This window comes from Colletotrichum costaricense (genome assembly GCF_030867565.1).
Source record: "Colletotrichum costaricense strain IMI 309622 chromosome Unknown Scaffold_9.1, whole genome shotgun sequence".
In the NCBI taxonomy this organism is placed as follows: domain Eukaryota; kingdom Fungi; phylum Ascomycota; class Sordariomycetes; order Glomerellales; family Glomerellaceae; genus Colletotrichum; species Colletotrichum costaricense.
This window is the reverse complement of record NW_026848238.1, coordinates 1,524,515-1,545,239: the sequence shown is the minus strand read 5'-3', so window position 1 is coordinate 1,545,239 and position 20,725 is coordinate 1,524,515. Positions and strand designations below refer to the sequence as shown.

The window sequence follows — 20,725 nt, the reverse complement described above, 5'->3', positions numbered from 1 at the left end:
AGGTAGGTAAGGTCGGATGATTCGAGGCATTCGTAAGGGAAGGAAGGTATCCGTAAAGTAAGAGTCCCCGGGGCTTGGTGGTGCCGTCGGGTTGGCGCTGCCGCTGCCGCAGCCGCTGCCGCAGTTTAAACCCCGAGGAGCAGCGCCTTCCTTGGAGGTCCAGCCACCTACGGATACCTACCAAAGGCGAGTGCCCCTGCCCCCGCGCTGAGTATTCCATTGTACGGAGTACGGATACACAGTAGGTAGTCTGGATGGAGTCGTGAGGAAGTTGCGGTTGATGGGCGTTGCTTTCCTCCCCCGGTCGTAGGACTCTCCACCCCCTGGGCCCTCGTAGGTAGCAAGGTAGGTAAGGTGCCTACACAGTACGTAGCGTATCCGTAGGTTCTCCGTACCGGGCCACCAGCGTCAGAGCCAGTGCCACCCTTCCCTTGTCCCCAATGAGCAATGGTACGTACTCCAAAAGATACATACTATGTACTCTTTGGTGTGAGTCTGTGTCTCCCCTCGACGTGGAGACTCAAAACTTATCGCGAACCCTTGAACGACAGTCGCGGTGCACTCACAGCTTCTCTCGACCCGGTCGGGTGGAGCCATCAAAGAAAGTGCGAGATGGAGATGCAAGGTACGTACCTCCACCGCCGTCTCTGTTCAACTTACCTGACGGATACTCTTCCACTCTTCCACTCTTCCATGTCTTTGAGAATGAGAATGACTGAAAATGACACTCAAACACAACACCACTGTCGGACCCGACCCCTGCAACACAGCAACAGACTACTCCATCCATTACCGAGTATTGCCATCTTCATCTCCTCTTTTCACTCTCTCTCTCTGTCTCCTTCATGCTTTCCCCCCGCCCAGCCTGGACACTCTCCGAGTCCAACCTTGTCCTCCACCGGCCTAGATGCAGTGCAGCGCAGCATCCGTCCAGTGTGCATGTGTGTGTGCTGCCGCCTTTCATCGCCTACCGGACTGCAGCCTGGCCGTCAATCTGTGTGTGTTTGGCCTCTTCCAGCTCCGTCAAATCTCCTTGCTGCGGCCCAGCCCAGCTGATCCCTTACCGGTGCGCCCATCTCTCCTGTGCTGGTGTGCTGGTGCCAGCCTACAGCCTACCGCATACACTCACCTCTCTCCCAAGCCGTCCCGTCGTAAAGAGCTCCCGTTGAAACTGAGGCGCCCAGTATCTGTAAACGGAGAGGGGAACGAGGCGTTGCTCTTGGCTTGCTCCGTTTAAACCAAAAGGTCATCAGGCACCTTCTCGACCACCCACTTGTCTCTTGTGTCTGCGGACTGCTGCCGTTCTCTCTCTCTCTTTCACACACACACACTCTCTCTCTCTCTCTCTCTCTCTCGCTCTATCTCTGCCCTATGGTCCCTTCACCCCCCCCCCCCCACACCCCCTTTCACTTTACTATTAACACGCCCGTATCCTCAACCCTCTCCTCTCTCTCTCTCTCTCTCTCTCTCTCTCTCTGTCTCTATGTCTAGGTCTGTTTCTTCCTCGCTCTCTTGCCCCTCCCCCCCTCCTTATTCCTTCCCATGCGCCCCCATCTCCATCCCTAGGCATCGTGGTATCCTACCTTGCCTGAGATGGGTAATTCGTAGGCTTCCTCACTTCACCCACACCACATCACACCCCCCTTCCACACAGCCGCACGCCCTCCCCCTGCCTCCCCTCCTCGTCTTCTGGCGTAAGGCACGGTACCTGTACGAATACCCTTCATCTGCTTGCACGTCTCTCTTGCTGCGATACCTTGTACTAGTGTAGGGTCGCCAGGCTATGTGGAACCTATCTACATAGTTACAACTCCACGCCCTGCGAGGCACCCCTGCTTGTACTTGGTGGTCCTTCGCACTCACGCCGCCAGCCCTGTCGTTGCTGCCAGCCATGTCATTGCTCCCGGCTTGCTGGGCGGTTCGGGCTGAGCTCCTGTGAAGCCTTTGGGCTACTTTTTATTTAATAGCTTGCTCTCCCCTTCCTCTGCCACATCTTGCCTCATCATCCAGACTTCCAACAATCTAGACTTGATATAAGTTGCGACTTGTCAACTATCACCAAGCTTCCTCTTCTACATCTTGAACCAACATCCCCCCCATAATCCTCTTACACCAAGAAGCGCGACAACACCACAGCCCGCTCACAATGTCAATGTTCACCATGTCCCAACATCACCAATACGCCTACCCGGCAACAGCTCCCGCTCCCAGAGCATACTCTGGACACGGAACCAGCAGCGCCTTCAGCAGCTCCGCCAACCCTGATGAAGACTGGACCAAGATCTCCGACCTCGCTGAGCGCAGGAGGATCCAGAACCGCATTGCCCAGCGCAACTACCGTACGTCAAAGTCATAGCCACCCAACGATACCAGCACGCAAATACTAACACCGACTTACAGGCAAGAAGCTCAAGAGACGCCTTGAGGACCTCGAGAGACGCGCTGGCCAGGAAGGCACATCCCCCACCGAGAAGCCCGCGGCAACCAAGAGCACCAAAAGCAAAGCGGCGGGCAAGACACAAAAGACGCCCCCACCAACAAAGACCATGAACCAGGGCCAATTCACTCCTCCTATGAACAACGACGACGAGGTCTTCTTCGCACAACAGCACTACGAGGACGACCGCGGGAGATCCATCACTCCTCCGTTCCTCACATACTCAACCTACCCCCCGGCTGAAGAGATGATCATGGCTCCCGCATACACCACACAACCGTACCCCATGTCTGCCGCCGAGTATCCCACATATCTCGCCGCAACGGTACCGGTCACGCTACCGCCCATGAACCACTTCCAAGACGCCATCAAGCGCGAATCGTACCACAGCGACGACGGTCTTTCTCCCTACATGAACTACGCGTACATGCCCAGCATGGACATGAACGCGCAAAACTCCTACGACCCCACGAACCCTCATGTGAGTTATATGCGACAACCGCCTTCCCGCGATACATGATGCTGATGGGTTGATGAGCAGACTCCTCCGCTCTCACACTCGTTTGACCACTCGGCCAACTGTTCCGACGCCGGCTACGAGTATCCCACAACACCACTCTCCATGCCGGGATCTCCTGGCATGATCCAGCAATAGAGAGCGCAGCGCGAAGGAGGAGGAAAAACGAATATGCAACATCCCTGTCTATCGGAGCGTAGCATTTCTGGCGACCACAATTTGGGTTTCCATCACCACTTGGTTCTTTTTCATCCACGACCCCCCTTTTTTTCCTTTTGCACATGTTCAGCGTGGCTTTGGCCAGGAGTTCGGGGGCGTACGGATCGCATGTATTGGTCGAAGCGCTCGACCTCACGGAGATATGACTGGGAATAGGCGACGGCGTTTCACTTTGGGCAGACTGATCACATCGAGGGTCGTCTTGTTACGAGGTTTGATACGGCAGTCCAAAATTTAAAAGACGAGATTGTCCCAAACATTCTTTGTACTACTATAGAGAGCAACCTCAAAAAGTAACACGATATCAATCACATGAGTGGAGCATCCGCCTTGACTGTTGTGAGGTGTTCGTGCTTGGAAAGGTGTCCGATGACGAGATGGTCGTTGGTATGGGGGCCGAAAGGGCGGCAGCAATAGGACGGGACAGCCTGGTAACGAGAAACAGCAAGTTCCAGCCCGCCGTGGACGACTATACGTATCGTAGGATTATACGAAGCGTGCAGGGAAGGCGGAGTTAAACATCAGTCTGGCCGAGGGCGGGTGCGGAGAAAATAGCTTAAAGTTTCTTAACTCCTAGTATTCGTGTGGACTCGGGACAAAGCTCGAGACTCGAGATACAAACTACAAGTCTTGGCCAAGGTCAAGGCAGCTGACAAAGCACTTTGAGGAGCAGACCTTTTGGGGTTGAGGATGAGGGTGGTGCTGGGTTATTCGTAGCATGCGTAGAGACTAAGACACGTCCATGGGGGAAGAGGCAGACAGGAACTTAGACACCATGCTTCAGGATTTTTACCGAACTGTGGGAGGAATTGTTTCCATGATACCTCACTTCTGAAGAAGACGGTGATTGTCGATAAATGGAAAGACCGGGATTCCAGCAATCCTGAGCAAAGCAGCACACTAGAGATGAACGATGTTGCGGTACCACCCACGAATGAGCCTCTGCCGCAAGCGAGTACTCGACAGGGATCAGAGACCAAGACAACTGGAGAGAGCGGAATGGGGGGAACGAGGGGCGGAAAGCATATACGCGAGAATACCTATCGTCCCTCCGTTTTCTTCAACATAACGCGCAACATAACGCACAACAAGGCTCCCCAAAAGTACCTGAAACAAGATTACGAAGACATCAGGAAGATTCACGAGCAAACAACGTAGAAACCAGTGCAGCCTGGTAGAATAAATACCCACGTGATTTCGCGGAATAAGAGGGAATCTGTGCCTTGGACAAATTCCCGACGGGCGGATGTTCGCCCGTAGCCCGGTCGGATCTTGTGAATCTTCGTCATATGCCTTTACGTGTCTTGGGGCCGGACGCCGTGGCGGTGGAACGGCTTTGGTAGTCGTGGCCTTCAGCCAAAAGTCCCAAAAGATAGCACTTTCTGAGGATTGTCTGTAGATAACTCATATAGGGTACATTGGGTCGGGATAGGAAGAAGGGGAGGGTGGAAGGGCGCTTTCAGAAGCATGCCTTACACGGCAAAGTCCGAACAGCCTGCCGCCGCCTTTTACTTGCCCCCTTCTATGAGGAGCATGAGAGGAGAGTTCTTACACATGACAAATGGAGCGGGAATACGGCGTGTCAAGCGCATGAAATGGGTGTCTGGACGGATATTACGAAGACGATACGGATAATTCGTACACGGCGGCAGGGCAGAGCCGGGCGTCGAGAAGGTCTCAATACATCATGTCAAAAGGGAACTTTGGCTGCTGTTGCAGGGCATTCGCAAGGTGTGGCATGGCATGGGATCAACGCCTTCATGGGTCGATGATGGTTGGGCGGACGGTCCGGGGATGGCATTCGGATGGCCCAAGGGAAGTACGGGATTTGAACCGCTTCGCTTGTCACCCTTCCCTACTGCTGCGAGCTGCGTTTATTTCTCGATTAGGGAAGCATGGCCATTGTCGTACAAAGAGAGAGAGGCCGACCCGCCCCAGGGTTATCACTCGGGCTCTGGGCCAAGGTGACACAGGGAGGATTCGAGTCGGCTGTCAGGTTGCGTACTGCTCTTGTCACCCCCCCCCCCCTCCCGCAAGCGCAGAAAAAGGACCAAGCATTAGGAGAAGAGGGGAGGGGAGAGAAGCAAGACTGACTGATAGCGCGTGCAAGAGTTGCCGGCGACCGCATGATGTGTCACCAACGACTTTCATCCTTACCGGTTTGCCAAGGGGGGACGGCCGCGAGTTCGGTTTGGTGACACAGCATTCGAACGTAGACGCAGAAGGGGAACTGACCTGCACGTATTGGAGGCGCTTTGCCGCGAAACCCTGGAACGTCGGTCGAAGAGGAGGAGTAGGGGGTGTGGGGTGTAATTGGGGGAGCCCAAACGGTCGGTCGGTTCAGTCAGTCTGGGGTAAAGATTGTTGATGAGGCCATGCTCCCCTTGGCACTGATTGACTACAAGAGATTGGGGAACTTATGGGAGGCGTTTCTAAACTTTACCACGGCCAGTCTCCAAAAGCTTAGCAACTTTTGGGCTAGTTTCTACTACCAGTCTTGTATCCGAACGCCTACGGATGTTGTTCAACTGGGGGAAGTCGCCGGAAAGTCGCCGAGGGCGGCAGAACGCCATCTTTTTGGAGGGAGGAGGAAGACAGCCGAGTGGGAGGGGAGTGCGGGATAAGGAGACAGAGAGGCTCGAGGGTGGCCGTGAAAGAGACGGGAGAGAGAGATCCCGGGGGGGCGTGTGCCGTGTGCGAGCTTGTCTTCCGGAGTTAAGCCCCGACTGCTTTCTGCCAACCCGTGCCATCACTGCCGTGTCAAGTCGTGCGATAGTAGAGCCTCCTCTTCTTAGTAAGGATTCCATCCGAAGTGCGAGCATCTCAGGATAGGGAAGTTAATCTGTGGGCCGAGATGGGGCGGGGACAGTTCACTTTCACCGGACAACAATCCATGGTACTCGCGTTAGTCTGGAAGTCGCGAGATATTCTTCTGAGTTGTACAACCCATCAGCATGATAGGAGTTGTTCTGTAATAATGCCATGTACCTAAGGTACGCAGTGCCGGCAAATGTGCATAATAATGCCGCTAGAGGTCTCACTTTCGCGTGTCCTTTAAATAGAGTCGCGGCCTTTGGAGGAACAAAACACTTTCCCACCACCTCATCTTATGTCTCTGCCCTCTCTCTCTCTCTCCCTCTCCCTCTCTTCGAACCAAAAACAGGTAGCGCTATTACTAGTAACTGTGAACCGTGACGCTGCGCACGGCCTAGGCTGGTACGACAGGTTGCATATGTCGGCGAGATTTTGAAAGGTGCCGAAGTTACGGAGTAGACTCTTGCAATTCGTCGCTATGATGATGGCTGCCGAAATATCCATAACTCAGATTGAACATTTTCCGGTACTTACCTTTAGGCTCCAGTGGTCCCAAAGGATCATCCGACAAATGGAAGAACGGTGGGATGTGCAGGCTTTCCTTCTGTACTCCGTAGGTGGAAACGGAATCGGGACCGGGGCCGGAATAAGATCGGACGGAGTTAGGGGCCGTTCAACAACAGAAGGCATTACCCCAAAGTTTCTTCCATCGATACAATGCTCAACCATATTCAACCACGTCTGCGCAGCCAAGTCCCAAGTCTTGGATCAAGGTTCCTTGAAAAGAGTAGACAAATACTTGGAGTGTGTTTGTTGTATACTTGATGAACTGTTGACTAGTGGATAAATCATGCGACTGAATAGGCACGTTCTAGACCTCCAGCCTACTCCAATATTCAACCCGATTTTGTCCCTTTACTTCGTCTCAAAACTCATCGGGGAGATCTGGAACCGTCGTCATCCCGTCTCAGTCGGCTTCAGCCATGAACCATATTAGGCCGTCAAAAGGCCTTGCCCGCCTCCCCGTCTTACTAAGTCACGAGTCTTTAGAACCGCCATCTTCCTGGTTACACACTCGGGGCCGATCCGGCAGAAGACGGGGGCACAAGACCGGCCCCCGTCAGCTCGAACGCCCGTCCCCATAATCCCGTCACTGCGCTAAAACAACATCCGTCCACGGTCATTTCATGCCTTCTCCAAGGGCGCAATCAAGACAAGCTCTTGGGATCTGCTTACAACATTAGGGGTGGTCGGGGAGCTGCAGAATACAGAGAAGAAAATGGTTAGTGATTAGTGATGAACATACACCACACCACTCAGGTGCAGCTCTCCCCACAACCATCAATGTCAATATCCATCAGCAACAAGGAACACCCCTTACGTTGCCTTACCTGGTCGTGTCTACCAAGTCAAATGCGAGCCGGATCATCCCAAACAGACATCGTAACGCCCCGCACCGAGGCGATGAATCGTGAAAATTAAGACGATGAGAAAGTGGTGTCGCTCATCCGAATCCGTCGAGGCGAGCATTAAGTTAAGCCTCAGCTATTTTCGAGTTTAGCCCACGCTAGGCTCTCAAGGACATATGAGCTTGAGCCCGGCGTGCCGTCTTGAGGCTAAAGCTGCCTTTGGAACATTGACACAACACACGCAGACAAACTGAGGGCCTTGTGGCTCAACCTAAGATTGATCTCATTCGTCATTGCATTTTACACTTGAGTTTCGCGCTCGCCTTCGCGACCTCGCCCAGCTCGCCCCTCGGTGTCGCTCGCGCTGAGCCGCACCATTTCAACTTCAGCAAACCATCGTCTATGTAGTGAAGTTTCAATTGCATTCTAAAGTTAACCTTCTCGCGTGACATAGCGTGTAAAACCGTTCTTAGCCGTGAAGCAAAACCCGTTCAACCATCTCCAACGGGTAAGCAATCCTGTCAATTGGCTGGCTCGAAGATTGACACCATTTGCCCTAGCGTTTCTCGGCCTTCCTTCTCGGCTCCTTGGCGGAACAGGCCGTGATGATCTCCACAGTCTGAGTCTTGATTCAAACGTTCTGACAAACCGCCTTTTTCCAAATGCATAGGCTTAGCTTCGTAGTGCTTCGGGGTAATTTGAGACAATGACACAGCGATCGAGATGCCACTCCCACCTCCAAGGACGACTATGTACGTCCTTTTGCCAATTACGGAGCCGAACCCATATGGATTCAATCGATCCTAGGCAGCAATTAGAAGTAAATAGGGAGGCACTGGTGCTTTATTTGAACTAAGGTATGCGCTGTGATGTGAAGGAGGGAGGATGAACATCACAGCCGTTGTACAGCCACAATTCAGGACGTCTGTGGGAGCTTAGGTAACTAGATTGCTGAGCCACAATAGCTACCAGGACCCATTCTGGTGGGGCCATGCTGCACGCCTCTGCCCACTCATCCTATTGGCCAGGATTTATGTGGGAGCTCACCAGCCTCGCGAACGCTCAGATGAGGTCGTCATGATCCTTCGCGCTCTTCGACGACTATTGTCCACCGTCGACCGGTCACGACACAGCCCTATTTTGGAGCCAATTCCGTCCCTAACGCCAAATAATTGAAATTCGTCACTGGTTTTTGGCCCGTTTTCTGCCAATTGACCAGCTCGAATCTTCGTGCCATCAGTTCTGTTCCGAACCCACGCCTCAGTGCAACTGCCGATATAGCCACAGCTTTGCCAACCGGCCAAAGCGCACATCATGCCTCCCGATTGGAAATTGCTCTACCTTTACGGTGGCGACAAGTCAGTGTGCCCAAGTTTGCTTCACAAGCGTTGCTCGTGGTCATGCCTGACCATCCGGCCTCGTTTTCTGATTCCCGTGTGAAATTGCATTGTTAACCATCAGGTGCAGCCCCTGGGACTCAAGTCTGTGGACCGATTCAGATGACAGAGTACGTGGCGGTAAGAGCCAGTCCCATTTGCACTGCGAGTCACCGGAGAAGGCTGAGTTCTTCGGCAACTTGGACATCACCGCTCTGGGAGGAGCAGGATTTGCGTCGCAGAGGACACTCGGCACACTTGACCTAGACTTGAGTCAGTACGACGGGCTTGCTATCAGAGTCTTGAAGAGCGATTCCAAGAAGTACACAGTCACTATCAAGGATGAAATCCTTCCTCCGAGAGAGGATGGCCGCGACCAGAGCACCATCAGCTGGGAGTATGACTTTGTTCCCGAGGAGGGCGAAGTGAAGATCCCGTGGGAGCAGTTCAAGGCAACCTACAGAGGCAGGGACAAGCCTGATGCCAAGCCACTGGACATTGCCAACATCAAGAGAATCAGCTTCATGATGCGAAGGTAGGACGCAAGCCTGTTTGCGAAACAATCCCCCGGCTGTTGTTAACACCATCGCAGCTTCTTTGGCACCCAGTCAGGTGATTTCAGCTTCACCGTTGGCTACCTGGCGGCTTTCAGCAACCGTCGCGAGTCATCGGGCTCCGATGTCTCGTTCCAAAAGGAATATGTCGCTGCACCTGCACCGGCTAAGTCATCATCATGGTTGAGTTGGCTTTGCGGATGGGGAGATAAACGAGTTTAAGATGCTAAGGCGACTGCAAAGCTGTATGGCAAGGCGGGTAGGAAATCACTATTGTTATTTGACATCCCAAGAAATTTCATGGCGTCAGGGTAGGCAAGTGAATTTCATTCCATAAGGCTACATAGAGCTTTAAGCAATCTGGCCCAATACCTTGATCAAGTCAGCAGTAACACCCATGGCCGTGACATCGCCACCGGCACCTGCACCCTGGACGATGAGAGGGTTGCTGCCGTAACGTTCCGTGTAGAAGCTGATGATGTTGTCGCTACCCTTGAGGGCGGCGATGGGGTGAGATGCGTCGAACTGCTCTAGGCCAACCTTGACCTGCTTGCTGGCAACATCGATGCTGCCAACAAAGCGAACGACCTTGCCCTGCTTTTCCGCAGCAGCCTTGGTCTCCTCCATTTGACTGTCAAACTCGGGCAGTTTCTGAAGGAACTCGTCTCCACTCGAGCACGACTCGAGCTCTTTAGGAATCAAGCTCTGGACGGGGAACGAGGTGGGCGATTCGACGGGGAGTCCTGCCAGTCTGGCGAGAATGGTGAGCTTGCGGGCGACGTCGAGGCCGTTGAGGTCGTCTCTCGGGTCGGGCTCCGTGTAGCCCAGCTCCTTGGCCTTGGCCACCTCGGCAGACCACTTGCCGCCGGCGCCCGATGTCGGAGCGAAAGAGTTGAAGAGAAAGGACATGGTGCCGCTGAAGACACCCTCAATCTTGGTGACGCGGTCACCCGTGTCGACGAGGTCCTTGAGGGTCGAGATGACGGGCAGACCCGCGCCGACGGAAGATTCGTGGTAGACCTTGGCGCCGGAGGTCGAGGCCGCGTTGAAGATATCCTGCCACAGCTTATAAGAGCCAGAGAAGGCCTTCTTGTTCGGGGTCACGATGCTGATTCCCTTGCCGAGGAAGACGGGGTATGCGTCGGCGACATCCTGGGAGCTGGTGTTGTCGACTAAGACAACCTTGGCCGGGGCGGCGGCAAGGTAGTCGGCGAGCTGAGGGAGAGGGGGAGGGGCTTGCGAAGCGCGAGACAGTTCCTCGATGGCGCCGGCAAAAGGGGTAGGGGTGTACTTCGCATCGTACAGGGCCTTCTTGCTAGTCGAGATGTAGATCAAGTTGAGCTTCGGGGAGGGTCTGCGAGTGGCCAAGGCCTCGAGCTGGGACAGGAAGCACTTTCCGACACCACCAGCACCTGTAACACCCCGGTTGGTCAACCCAAGTTTGCTAACACGTGCAGTAGGAGGAAGAAAAGCCTTGAGGTTGTTTTGAGAGGTGAGCAATTCTTACCGATGATGGCGATGAAAACTTGCTTGGAGGAGGCCATTGTTACTTGCTTGATTGACTTTCGTCGATTGACTCAGATGTACTGGCAGAAGAGTATGTTATGCAAGTGTACGTTGGGAAATAGACTCATTTTCGAAGCCCCTCCGACCGCGGGGCAGCTCTTAGTGGGGTAAAAGTCATTCAGACCCCGATAATCTGTCGGTGAGTGCGGGGTCGGTGTTCCACTCACCGAGGACAACACCGACCTACTCACCGAGCGACCGCATCCGGCAGACGGGCATGTCGGCATTCCGCACCTTTCTGAAGACCGAAGTCCAGGGAGCTTGGGCCCTCCTTGGCCAGGTCGTGTCGTCATTCACTCCAGTCTCACCAGGGGTGAGCTTCGGCCGAGTGGACTTCATACAAAGCCATAGGGCTGACTCTACAGCAAGCTCAATTCGATTCTGTAGCTCATAAAGGGTTGCTTGTCCCCGATCTTGCACCGTGGTGGGAGACAGGCGGTTTCCTCGCAACAGCATCGCCCATCATGTCCCTACTACAATCTCTTCTGCACCTCACCAACTTCAAGAACCCTCTGCTGCGGACTCTGATCCCCGCCGTCTCAGCAGCATATGCGATCCAGGCAGCCTTTGCTGTACCGTCAATCGTCGCCCAAAATGAACGTTTCTACGACTTCTCCGGGTCGCTGACCTACTTGTCCGTCACTGCTCTGAGCTTATACCTGCCCTCTCTCCGTGCCAAATACTCCTCGGCCGTTGCCAGTTCAGCACCGCTCCCTGGTCTGCTCGAAGCGTTCACCAAGCCCGGTGGCGTGGGAGCCCTCAACTGGAGACAAGTCGTCATCAGCGGTGCCGTCGCGTTCTGGGCTGTCAGACGTAATATGCCACTCCTCTAGCCGCGCGTGATGGCCAAAAACTGACTGATTGTGAACCGCAGTCGGATCATACCTCTTTCAGCGCATATTGGAAGAAGGTAAAGACTCTAGATTCGACGAGATCAAAAAGTCCCCGGCGAAGTTTGCAGGCGCCTGGTTCGCCCAAGCAACCTGGGTTTCCCTCTGTCTCATGCCCGTCATCGCTTTGAACTCCGTACCAGCCGCCGCCTTCGCCTCCCTTCCCGCTTTCAAGATCACGGACGCCATTGGCCTGTTCGTCTACGTCGCTGGCTTCGCATTCGAGATCACGGCAGACAGGCAGAAGAGCAAGTGGCTGCGCGAGAAGCGCGCAAAGGCCCACGACGAGGAGTTCATGACCAAGGGTCTGTGGAGTGTTAGGTATGTCTGGCGTTTACACCTGAGCGGTGCGCGTGCTGCAAGACCGCATGCGACGCTACCCTTCGACGCTGCGAGAACAAGACACAAGCTGACCCTCTCTGTAGCCAATACCCCAACTACTTTGGTGAGATGTCACTCTGGACAGGTATCGCGACTGCGTCGGCTGGAGTACTTGTGACACAACCCATTCAATTGGCCCTCGGCTTGTCGTCTGGTGTCACCGGGCCACTTACTGCGATGGCCATGTCCTATGTGAGCCCGGCCTTTGTCAGCTTCCTTCTCCTCAAGGTGTCGGGAGTGCCCATGAGCGAGAAGAAATACGACAAGCGCTACGGTGACCGCAAGGACTACCAGGAGTGGAAGAAGAACACACCCAAGTTGTTCCCCAAGATCTTCTAAGTGCGCAGGTACTGCTGTGGGCATCATAATCTTCAATGCATCTATCATGATTTGGGATATACTCAATGGTCAGCGAGCTTCACTCTGTAGATGACTCAAACGTGCAATCAATTCAATGCATATCCTATTCCTGGCCAACGCAAGGTTACGATCTACGGCCAGACAATTATCCTTGAGCTCGCAACAGGGAATCCTCAATCCAATCCCTTCTTGGCACGTAGCCAGCCATCCTCATGTTCATTGCATTTGTCCCAAAGCGCCACATTAAAGAAGAATAAACCACCCGCCGGGTTTCAGTAAATCATGAAATGCGCCGTGTTCTCCCACATTTTGGTGTAAGATGGTATGTAGCACGAGGACACCAGTCGTTCTTCCCCAGCAATGTACTTTACTGGTGGAACTTCTTGACCTTCTCAACCTCGTCGAAGCTGCCCATGAAGATTCCAGCCCTGTCGTGAATACCCTCGGGAACGACGTCCAGCATTCTCCTCATTTGGCTGTCTACCGCTTGGCCACCGGCTGTGATGATGTTGTTAGCATGCTGTGATTCAATCGGTCTAACAGGCTGCAACTAACCATTCTCAAATACCAAGGCCATGGGCGCGCACTCGTACAGGATACGAAGCTTGCCCTTGGGACTCTTTTTATCCGCCGGGTAGGCAAAGACACCTCCGTACAGCAACGTACGGTAGGCGTCGGCGACCATGGAACCAATGTAACGCGCGCTGTAGGGCTTGCCGTTCTCCTGCGGCGTCTTCAACGAGTTGAAGTAGTTGTTGGTGCTGTCCTCCCAGTAGAGCGAGTTACCCTCGTTGACGGAGTAGATGGCGCGGGACTGGGGCAGGCGCATGTCCGGGTGGGTGAGGATGAACTCGCCGACGCCGTTGTCGAGGGTGAAGCCGTTAACGGTGCCGCCCTTCATGGTGAGGACGAGCTGCGTCGAGGCGCCGTACATGGTGAAGCCGGCGGCCAGCAGCTCGGAGCCGGGCTTGAGGATGTCCTCCTTTGTGCCGGTGGAGCCCTCGGGCAGCTTGTGGATGCCAAAGATGGTGCCGACGGAGACACCGGCGTCGAGGTTGGAGGAGCCGTCGATGGGGTCGCAGGCGACGGCATAGCGGGCGCCGGTGGCGTCCTTGAAGAAGATGATCTCCTCCTCCTCTTCCGATACGAGCAAGGCGCAGCGGCCAGAGGACCTCATGGCTTCGATGAAGAGGTCATTGGAGATGACGTCGAGCTTCTTTTGGTCGTCGCCCGTGATGTTGGAGGAACCGGCCAGACCCGTCAGGTTGACCAGGGTAGCTCGGCGGATGTAGTATGCGATGGACTTGAAGGAGAATTGCAGAGCGTGACACAGAAGACTGGACTATCGTTAGGAGCTATCACGGGGGCTTGGAAGCGCGTATGAGACCTACGTGAAATCTCCGGTGGCTTCCTTGTGCTTGGTTTGCTCTTCCGTCAGGAAACGGGTCAAGGTGATAATGTTGGTGTTGATCTTCTCGGTCTCTTGTTCACCGGCGTTCGTTGTGTAGGCTGACATGATGGGCTAGAATTTGGTCTACAGGTACCGAGTCTTAGCTATCAATGGTAGAGGAGGAATGGTCTGGACAGCTTGTGAACAGAGAGAGAAAACTTACGGAATAATTCCAATGGAGGACGAGGGGTTGACACTTGCGATGGCGGGGTTCACGGGAGCTCTAACAAAGAGTGTTGCGCACTGACACAATGGTTCGGGATGTAAGCCGAAGGATAGTAGAGGATAAGTAGATGAAGGGAAATGTTGCAGGAGAGAGGGAGGGAGAGAGAGCAGAGAGAGAGAGAAATAGTCAAGAGATGCGATCACGAAGGAGGAATTGGAAGGGGAATGGACCTTGTTTGTAGTCCCCGGGTCTTGGGGCATGGACTATTACTAGGTAATTACCTGAGACTTCAATCATCAGCGTTGCCGGAAGCTCTCGTGTGTGTACTTCCGTACCAAGGGGTCCTCTTCTGGCTCTCGATGGGCAAAAGCATGGTCCATGGCCCAGCCATGGGAAAATGCCCCTCAGTTCGGCATACGGCTATCACAGGGCCACACGTCCTATTATCGCGCTCGATCCCGAGTCACCACGACAAAGTGGAGTCAACCGCAGGCACCTCCGGCCGAGGGGAACCCGAGACATGGGGACGCGGGCGCAACAAGGAGAGGACGCAAGGCGTCCCTCGAGGATTTCTCGGAAACCCTCGGCGCGGTGTGCAGCGAGCACACACGATGGCTGCGGCAGTCTACGGGTGGCTTTGGGAAAGCAGACTCTGGGAGGGCGGCTGGGCTGGAACAGAGAACCTTGCCTTTGGCGGGGGCGGGGGGGCCACGCCGCACCTTTGTGTGGGCAACGCAGCTTAGCAACACTAATAACTCGCGTCGAGGGGGAGGGGCTCCAGAGCCAGAGGCAACTCTTTCGGGGATAGGAGATGAGCAGACAGAGGAGCGTCAGAGAAGCACGGCGGATAAGACATGACCGATGGACGAGGTGACATCATGCGGGCGATGGGATGGAAGTGTTCTGGAGTCTGAACCCTAGCACCTTTTTCTTTCGGCTTCCAAGCCGTTGGATCTGACGGGTATGTAATAATTGCTGTTTCGGCGTATTGCCCCGATAATATTCTCCTCTCTGAATAAGGATGCTGGCATGTTGGGATGTTGTATTTTCTATGTTCTTTACCAGTCTGTGGTGAGAAAAAGGTGTTGACTTTGTCCGGACCAGTGTGCTTCTTGTTGCTCCACGGGACGGACGGGGGTCGATTCTCCAGTAGGTGCCGGATGGAAATAGAAAGACACGAGAAGTGGGATGGATAGTGAATGACAAGGGGGTTTCCGCGAACCCACTGCTTACAATTACCATAGGAGGAAAAACTAGTCATTGTGTAGTCATGGGAATTCAGCCTCTCCATACTGGTTGTGGAGAGGGAAGATCCAATATCCGTACCTTACCTCATAGAGAGCAGTTGGTTGCTCATGACTGGAAAAACGGTAAAGATTCAAATCAGAAGCGAAACGCTTTAACGCCTCATTGCCAGGCATAACTGGAGAATATTCTTGGCGTAGATGCTTCCTCCCTACGCAGGACCTTAGCCGCAAAGGGAATTATTCCGTATGCACTTGGTAATTAGGATATAAGTTACCGATGACTGGCCCCTTTGGCCTTGGGTAAAACGTACTGCCGTCAATTGTCACGGGTCACTCAATTTCCCCAGCGAACCGCCCCACCTCCTTAGCTAAGCTGACCGAGTCGAAGAAAGTCTCTAGGCACGTGAGAGCCTTCTCCGCACCCGGCTGCTGCTGCTGTTGGCGTTATGGCTGCCCAGGTGCGCGTCCTTCCGTCTGTCTGGCCCGGGTCCCCAGGCTCCCAGCCAGCACCCCAAGCCCCAGCTCTGGCGATGTCTCGGGTTCGCTGGCGGACCTCGGCATGTGGCAGCTCGTCTTTGAGCCGGTCGGCTTGCCCAATGCTCTGCTCTCTCTTTCTCTCTCTAAACCGCACCACCCCCGATAAGACTCCCTATTTGCTTTCGATACCATATTTGAATGCTACAACCTCCGCGTGAAGACCAGCCCGCTCATCCATCTCGTGCTGCTTCCCCATCCAAAAAAGGGCCATCTCCATAATCCAGCAAAACATCATCATCTAACTCCACCATCGCATCCATCCCATCCGGTGATTTGCAATCCCATCAAGAACCGCCAAAATGGTCGCCGACGCCCTCATCTACCACCCGTCCGTATCGCACTACAACAAGTTCGTAGCCACCACCGTCGGCCGCGACAAGATCCTCCGCACCCTTCAGTACTTTGCCCGCTTCTACGCCTGGTACCTCTTCCGCACCAATGGCTCCAAGGCCGAGATCGCCCCCTGGGACGCCATCAAGAAGCAGTTCGGCCTGACCCGCAAGATCATGCGCATCGGCAAAAATGTCGAGCACTTCAAGGCCGCTGCCGTCGCCTCCGACGCAAAGACGATGGATCCCGTCCTCCGCTACGCCGCTGTCGGCCGTCAGCTGGGCTACGCCGGCTACCTGACCTTTGACGCCGCCACCGTCCTCGACGCCGCCGGCATCAGAAAGTGGGAGGGCGCAAAGAGGCTGCAAAAGGAGGCCTACCGCTTCTGGGCCATTGGCATCCTCTTCAGCGTCGTCGCCCAGACCTACACCCTCTACCGCCTCCAGCAGCGTGAGGCCAAGGTCGATAAGAAGGAGGGCGAGGGTGTCGTCGAGGCCAAGAGAATAGCAATGTACGTTCCGCATAGTCCCTCGAATGCTTTTTCCAAAGTTCTGGCAACACCAAGCTGACAAATCAAACAACAGTGAGCGCGCCGCCGGCCGTCTGCAGCTCATCTCCGACCTCTGCGACTTGACCGTCCCCACCTCTGCCCTCGCGTGGGCCAACTTCGACGACGGCATCGTCGGCCTTGCTGGCACCGTTAGCAGTTTGATTGGCGTGTATACCCAGTGGAAGAAGACGGCATAATCGCGTTGCCGCACGGAACAAAGGAAAGATAGTACGTTGTATATGTATGCTTGTGATGAATTGTGTTGTATGTCGGATAACGAGATGCGTCGTTGGAGCGATTGGTATTGTACTTGTCTACTAAATTGAAGAGGAGGAACGTTAGGGGTTGAGCTTGACTGAGGCAATGCTTTTGAAATCTTTTGGGCGTTCGGTATGCACCTAGCCTGAGCTGAAGGCATGGTGCCATGATGGGCGGGACAAGGTAGGCAGACTGCCAGCTACTCCCTGCTGTCGATGCGGACATGATAGTCGGCCTGGGTACCAAGTAATCCTCTTTCACCAACATCGAATATTCAAGATATTTACGAACAGAGATATCTCTTGCTCTGGCTGATGGCAAGTGGTTTCAGTCGCCCTCAGTCGCTACAGCTCATTTGGAAGAAAACCGGTTTGAGCCATGACACATGTCATTGTTCGATTGACTCGAAAGCCGGCCCCCAAGGACCAAAATTGTGCTCATAAAGCGAATACGCCATTTCATTTTTGGTGGATATCCATGCATGTAATCGTACAATATACATCAGGCACTCGACATTTTTTCCCCTCCTGAACTCAACGGACCCAGAATCGTTGCATCCGCAGCTGTGTTGTTGATGATGCTTTGACAAAAATCGCAATTTGAAACATGCCTCGAACGTCTGCTTGACGAACACCGTAGAGGCAGGCGTAAGCCTAACGCTGCTCAACCACCTCATCCTATTTCATTCTCACGGAACACCGCTTGTTGCCATTGATATTTACCATTGTGGCTGGAGCCACTAGAGTGGAGGTGCTTCCAGCATCTATTCAGAGTCAAGGACAGCCCCTATGAGGCAAGTTTATGAGCAGGAGTGAGTTACCAGTAACGGCCACCACGTTCATACTCGCGAGGGTACCCATCACGCGGGTAACCTGCTTCCCTGGGAGGGAAGTCTCTAGGGGGGCGATCATACGGCCCTCTGCCGTTGACATAAGGGTCGGGCGGCGGGGGGTAGTCCCGTCGGTAAGGGTCGTCGTAGCGGCCTCGTGGAGGGGGGTAATCGTCCATGGGGCGACGCGGAGGAGAGCGGTAACGAGCACGCTCATCGTAGTACTCGCGGCGGGGACTACGCTCACGGTATCCCTCACGATAACCATCTCTGCGTGGGCTGTAGCCTCTCGGGGGACCACGTCGGTCGTAGTCGTCGACTGGAGGCGGGTAGGGTCGACGGCCGCCGCCGGGGGAACGAGACCGAGCGCTGCGCATGTCGCCACGAGGCGGCATGTCCGGTTGAGTCTGGTAAAACGTGAGTACAAACATTCTCTCATCATCGGTCATCTGCTCTCGCTTACGTCTGCTACGCAGGTGACGCGGCTTCCCTTGAATTCCCGGCCATCAAGCTTCTCGACAGCGGTTCTCAAGTCCGCCGCAGTCTCGAATTCAACGAAGCTGGATAGAGTCTTGGTCAGCAAACGCAAAATTGCAGGTGTTGGGCTAAGGTCAACATACCCGCGCCCGTTGCCGTCGCGGGGCGTTTCCGAGTATACAACGTCAAGGCTTGACTGACGAGCAAAGTCTTTGAGGTCCTATATCCAGAATCCATGTAAGTTGGTGTCCAGGATCGGTATGATGGGCCGAAGAGGGCTGGTAATCCAGGATTCATAGACCAGTCGGCAGCAAGCCAAGGGGATTGAAGCCAGGAGTGGTGTCGTCCGGCATTGGGGTTCCGTCGCTGCTTTGGCAGGCCCGCGCCGGTTCAAAGAAACGGCCCAGGACTTGGGAAAGCAAGTTTCAGGAGCGCAGCACGGTCCGGACTAGTCGACTGACAGGCCGCCAATGGCTTGGAGCTGAGGCTATACAGCATGCCGAAAAGTCCACAGTCCACCTCGAAGGGTACGATGAAGGTCCAGGCGCGCCATAGGCGCAAGAAGAGAAGGGAATCCAGGAATCCAGCTTAGAGAATGGGGAGAGAACAACAGACCTGCCAACTGGTATCGGTGGGAAGTCCCGTGATCTGCATTCGGTGGGGAGTGCGGCGAGGCCTGGGAGGAGCGCGCTCATTGTTGCCAAAGCCACCGGCACTGCCGCCCTCCCTGTGACGGGTTCCACGGGCAAATTGTACGGTCAAGCGTTCGCCCATGAAGTCGGATCCATCTTTTCAACGCTATGGTTAGCGCACCAGAAATGAAGGGATATCGTTACGCAGTGGGACGGCGCAGTAGGACATACGGAAGGCTAGGCAAGGAAGAAGTTAGCAACAGAGTAATGCATATAGGCGCAATCGTAATTAGAGCTGGGATCACCTACCAGGAACAACATCGCGAGCATCCATGGCATCCTTGTACTCGATGAAGCCGAATCCGTTCATGAGCTTTATTTCGGTAATTTCGCCGGTGCCATGGGTCGCGAAATGGGCCTCGACATCAGCCTTGGTGGCTATGAAGGTTAGCCAGGTTGCGATAAGAACGCGCCGGATGATGCGCAAGGCTGAGCTTACCATTGCGAGGGAGATTTCCCAGGTACAGCCTGGTGGAGGATACCTCGGTCATTGTGGCGTTGAATATGATGCGTCCTTGGGTAAACAGTCAGGGTCGGTCGTTGGATAGAAACAAAGGTTGGCCCAAGATTCCGGTCTGGATGGAGGAGAATTCGCGAAGGCGATGGTCCGCAGACCGGGCAGGGAGAGACGTCCAAAGGGTTTCCAGAGCAGTCCTAACGGAATAGCTGCGAAGGCAGAGAATGGGGCGACTGGGCCGGGGAGGACGAGGCTTCAACGGCACAGGCCGGCTTTGACCAAGGCGCAAAGATTGAGGTATACTAACGATTCAGGAAGACGAGATGCCCGGTCTAGTCGTCGCTCGACGTCTGCGAGAGGGGAATTGAATCGACGGGGGACGGTTGGTGGGCGGGGATATTATGAGGACGGGGATTTCGACGCTGACCCGGTCGGTCGAGTCGCGATGCGATTGGTCGGAGCAGAGATGGAATCTGACTGTGTGAGAGGTCAAGGGCGCAGGATTCGGAAGAGGAGGAAGAGGAGGGGTTCTGGAATGGTTATGGTTGTGGTGGTTTGAGGAGAATGGGACAAGGTGAGGTAGGTAGGTAGGTAGGTGTGGTGGTTAGGCAAATGGAAGGTATTTGATATTGCTTAGGTAGGTTGGCATCCGTACCTCAGGTAGCTACACAGTAAGGTAAGGTAGGTACCCTTGGGCAGGCGGTAAAGTTCCTTACCTCTGCGACGGGAGGTACCGCGGTACAAACAGTGGGTACCTGATAAACCTATGTTCCTTGCGATTCGGTAGGCAGGAACTTAGGAAGAAGAGGATGAGAAGGAGCCTTATTTCTTCCTTTTCCTCTTGAATGGAAAAAAAAAAAAGAAGGAGCAGGGGAAACAGCAGGAGGCTAGGAGCTGTGAGTTCGAAAGGAAGGAGGGTGGAGCGAAAAAGAGAATCAGACATGGGCCTGGAGGGGAGGCGAGGAGGAGAAGACTGAATCTGGGCGTGATGGGCCGCCAGCCGCGCCCCAGAGCACAGCTGCGGCCTTCTGCTTCTGGTCCCAAGGTACCTTTGAGCAATGAGGAGAGCGCCTGCCCCCCCCCCCCCTAGACGTAGCATCAGCCAATGATCGCGTTTGATTCAGTCTCCTCGACCATCGTGATCCTGGCTCGTACCTGACGATGGTGGGAACCTGAGGTAGGTAGGGAACCTCACCTCACTCCAAAGGT

At 54.5% G+C, this 20,725-nt stretch overlaps 9 protein-coding genes across 9 annotated transcripts; 6 read left to right on the top strand and 3 right to left on the bottom strand.

Moving 5' to 3' along the window:
- Positions 1–2,146: 2,146 nt before the first annotated feature.
- CCOS01_09347 (uncharacterized protein) lies at positions 2,147–3,092 on the top strand (the record flags this gene model as incomplete). Its single annotated transcript, XM_060457506.1, has 3 exons — positions 2,147–2,339; positions 2,401–2,918; positions 2,979–3,092. The coding sequence occupies 3 exons, from the start codon at positions 2,147–2,149 to the stop codon at positions 3,090–3,092; spliced, it is 825 nt and encodes a 274-aa protein (XP_060312206.1).
- A 2,598-nt stretch (positions 3,093–5,690) lies between these two features.
- CCOS01_09346 (uncharacterized protein) lies at positions 5,691–6,005 on the top strand (the record flags this gene model as incomplete). The annotated part of the gene is made up of 1 exon (XM_060457505.1): positions 5,691–6,005. One exon carries the CDS (start codon positions 5,691–5,693, stop codon positions 6,003–6,005), a length of 315 nt encoding a protein of 104 aa, XP_060312205.1.
- A 2,705-nt stretch (positions 6,006–8,710) lies between these two features.
- Positions 8,711–9,548, top strand: CCOS01_09345 (complex I intermediate-associated protein 30; the record flags this gene model as incomplete). The annotated part of the gene is made up of 3 exons (XM_060457504.1): positions 8,711–8,754; positions 8,858–9,307; positions 9,365–9,548. The coding sequence occupies 3 exons, from the start codon at positions 8,711–8,713 to the stop codon at positions 9,546–9,548; spliced, it is 678 nt and encodes a 225-aa protein (XP_060312204.1).
- A 129-nt stretch (positions 9,549–9,677) lies between these two features.
- On the bottom strand, positions 9,678–10,870 carry CCOS01_09344 (homoserine dehydrogenase; the record flags this gene model as incomplete). Its single annotated transcript, XM_060457503.1, has 2 exons — positions 9,678–10,738; positions 10,834–10,870. 2 exons carry the CDS (start codon positions 10,868–10,870, stop codon positions 9,678–9,680), a joined length of 1,098 nt encoding a protein of 365 aa, XP_060312203.1.
- A 486-nt stretch (positions 10,871–11,356) lies between these two features.
- Positions 11,357–12,502, top strand: CCOS01_09343 (uncharacterized protein; the record flags this gene model as incomplete). Its single annotated transcript, XM_060457502.1, has 3 exons — positions 11,357–11,705; positions 11,767–12,103; positions 12,208–12,502. 3 exons carry the CDS (start codon positions 11,357–11,359, stop codon positions 12,500–12,502), a joined length of 981 nt encoding a protein of 326 aa, XP_060312202.1.
- A 388-nt stretch (positions 12,503–12,890) lies between these two features.
- CCOS01_09342 (fructose-1,6-bisphosphatase) lies at positions 12,891–14,039 on the bottom strand (the record flags this gene model as incomplete). The annotated part of the gene is made up of 3 exons (XM_060457501.1): positions 12,891–13,021; positions 13,079–13,860; positions 13,915–14,039. 3 exons carry the CDS (start codon positions 14,037–14,039, stop codon positions 12,891–12,893), a joined length of 1,038 nt encoding a protein of 345 aa, XP_060312201.1.
- A 478-nt stretch (positions 14,040–14,517) lies between these two features.
- On the top strand, positions 14,518–14,997 carry CCOS01_09341 (uncharacterized protein; the record flags this gene model as incomplete). Its single annotated transcript, XM_060457500.1, has 1 exon — positions 14,518–14,997. The coding sequence occupies one exon, from the start codon at positions 14,518–14,520 to the stop codon at positions 14,995–14,997; it is 480 nt and encodes a 159-aa protein (XP_060312200.1).
- A 1,225-nt stretch (positions 14,998–16,222) lies between these two features.
- CCOS01_09340 (peroxisomal biogenesis factor 11) lies at positions 16,223–17,000 on the top strand (the record flags this gene model as incomplete). Its single annotated transcript, XM_060457499.1, has 2 exons — positions 16,223–16,764; positions 16,838–17,000. The coding sequence occupies 2 exons, from the start codon at positions 16,223–16,225 to the stop codon at positions 16,998–17,000; spliced, it is 705 nt and encodes a 234-aa protein (XP_060312199.1).
- An 877-nt stretch (positions 17,001–17,877) lies between these two features.
- CCOS01_09339 (pre-mRNA splicing factor) lies at positions 17,878–19,550 on the bottom strand (the record flags this gene model as incomplete). Its single annotated transcript, XM_060457498.1, has 7 exons — positions 17,878–18,297; positions 18,354–18,450; positions 18,511–18,587; positions 18,983–19,155; positions 19,231–19,236; positions 19,309–19,437; positions 19,499–19,550. 7 exons carry the CDS (start codon positions 19,548–19,550, stop codon positions 17,878–17,880), a joined length of 954 nt encoding a protein of 317 aa, XP_060312198.1.
- Positions 19,551–20,725: the final 1,175 nt, after the last annotated feature.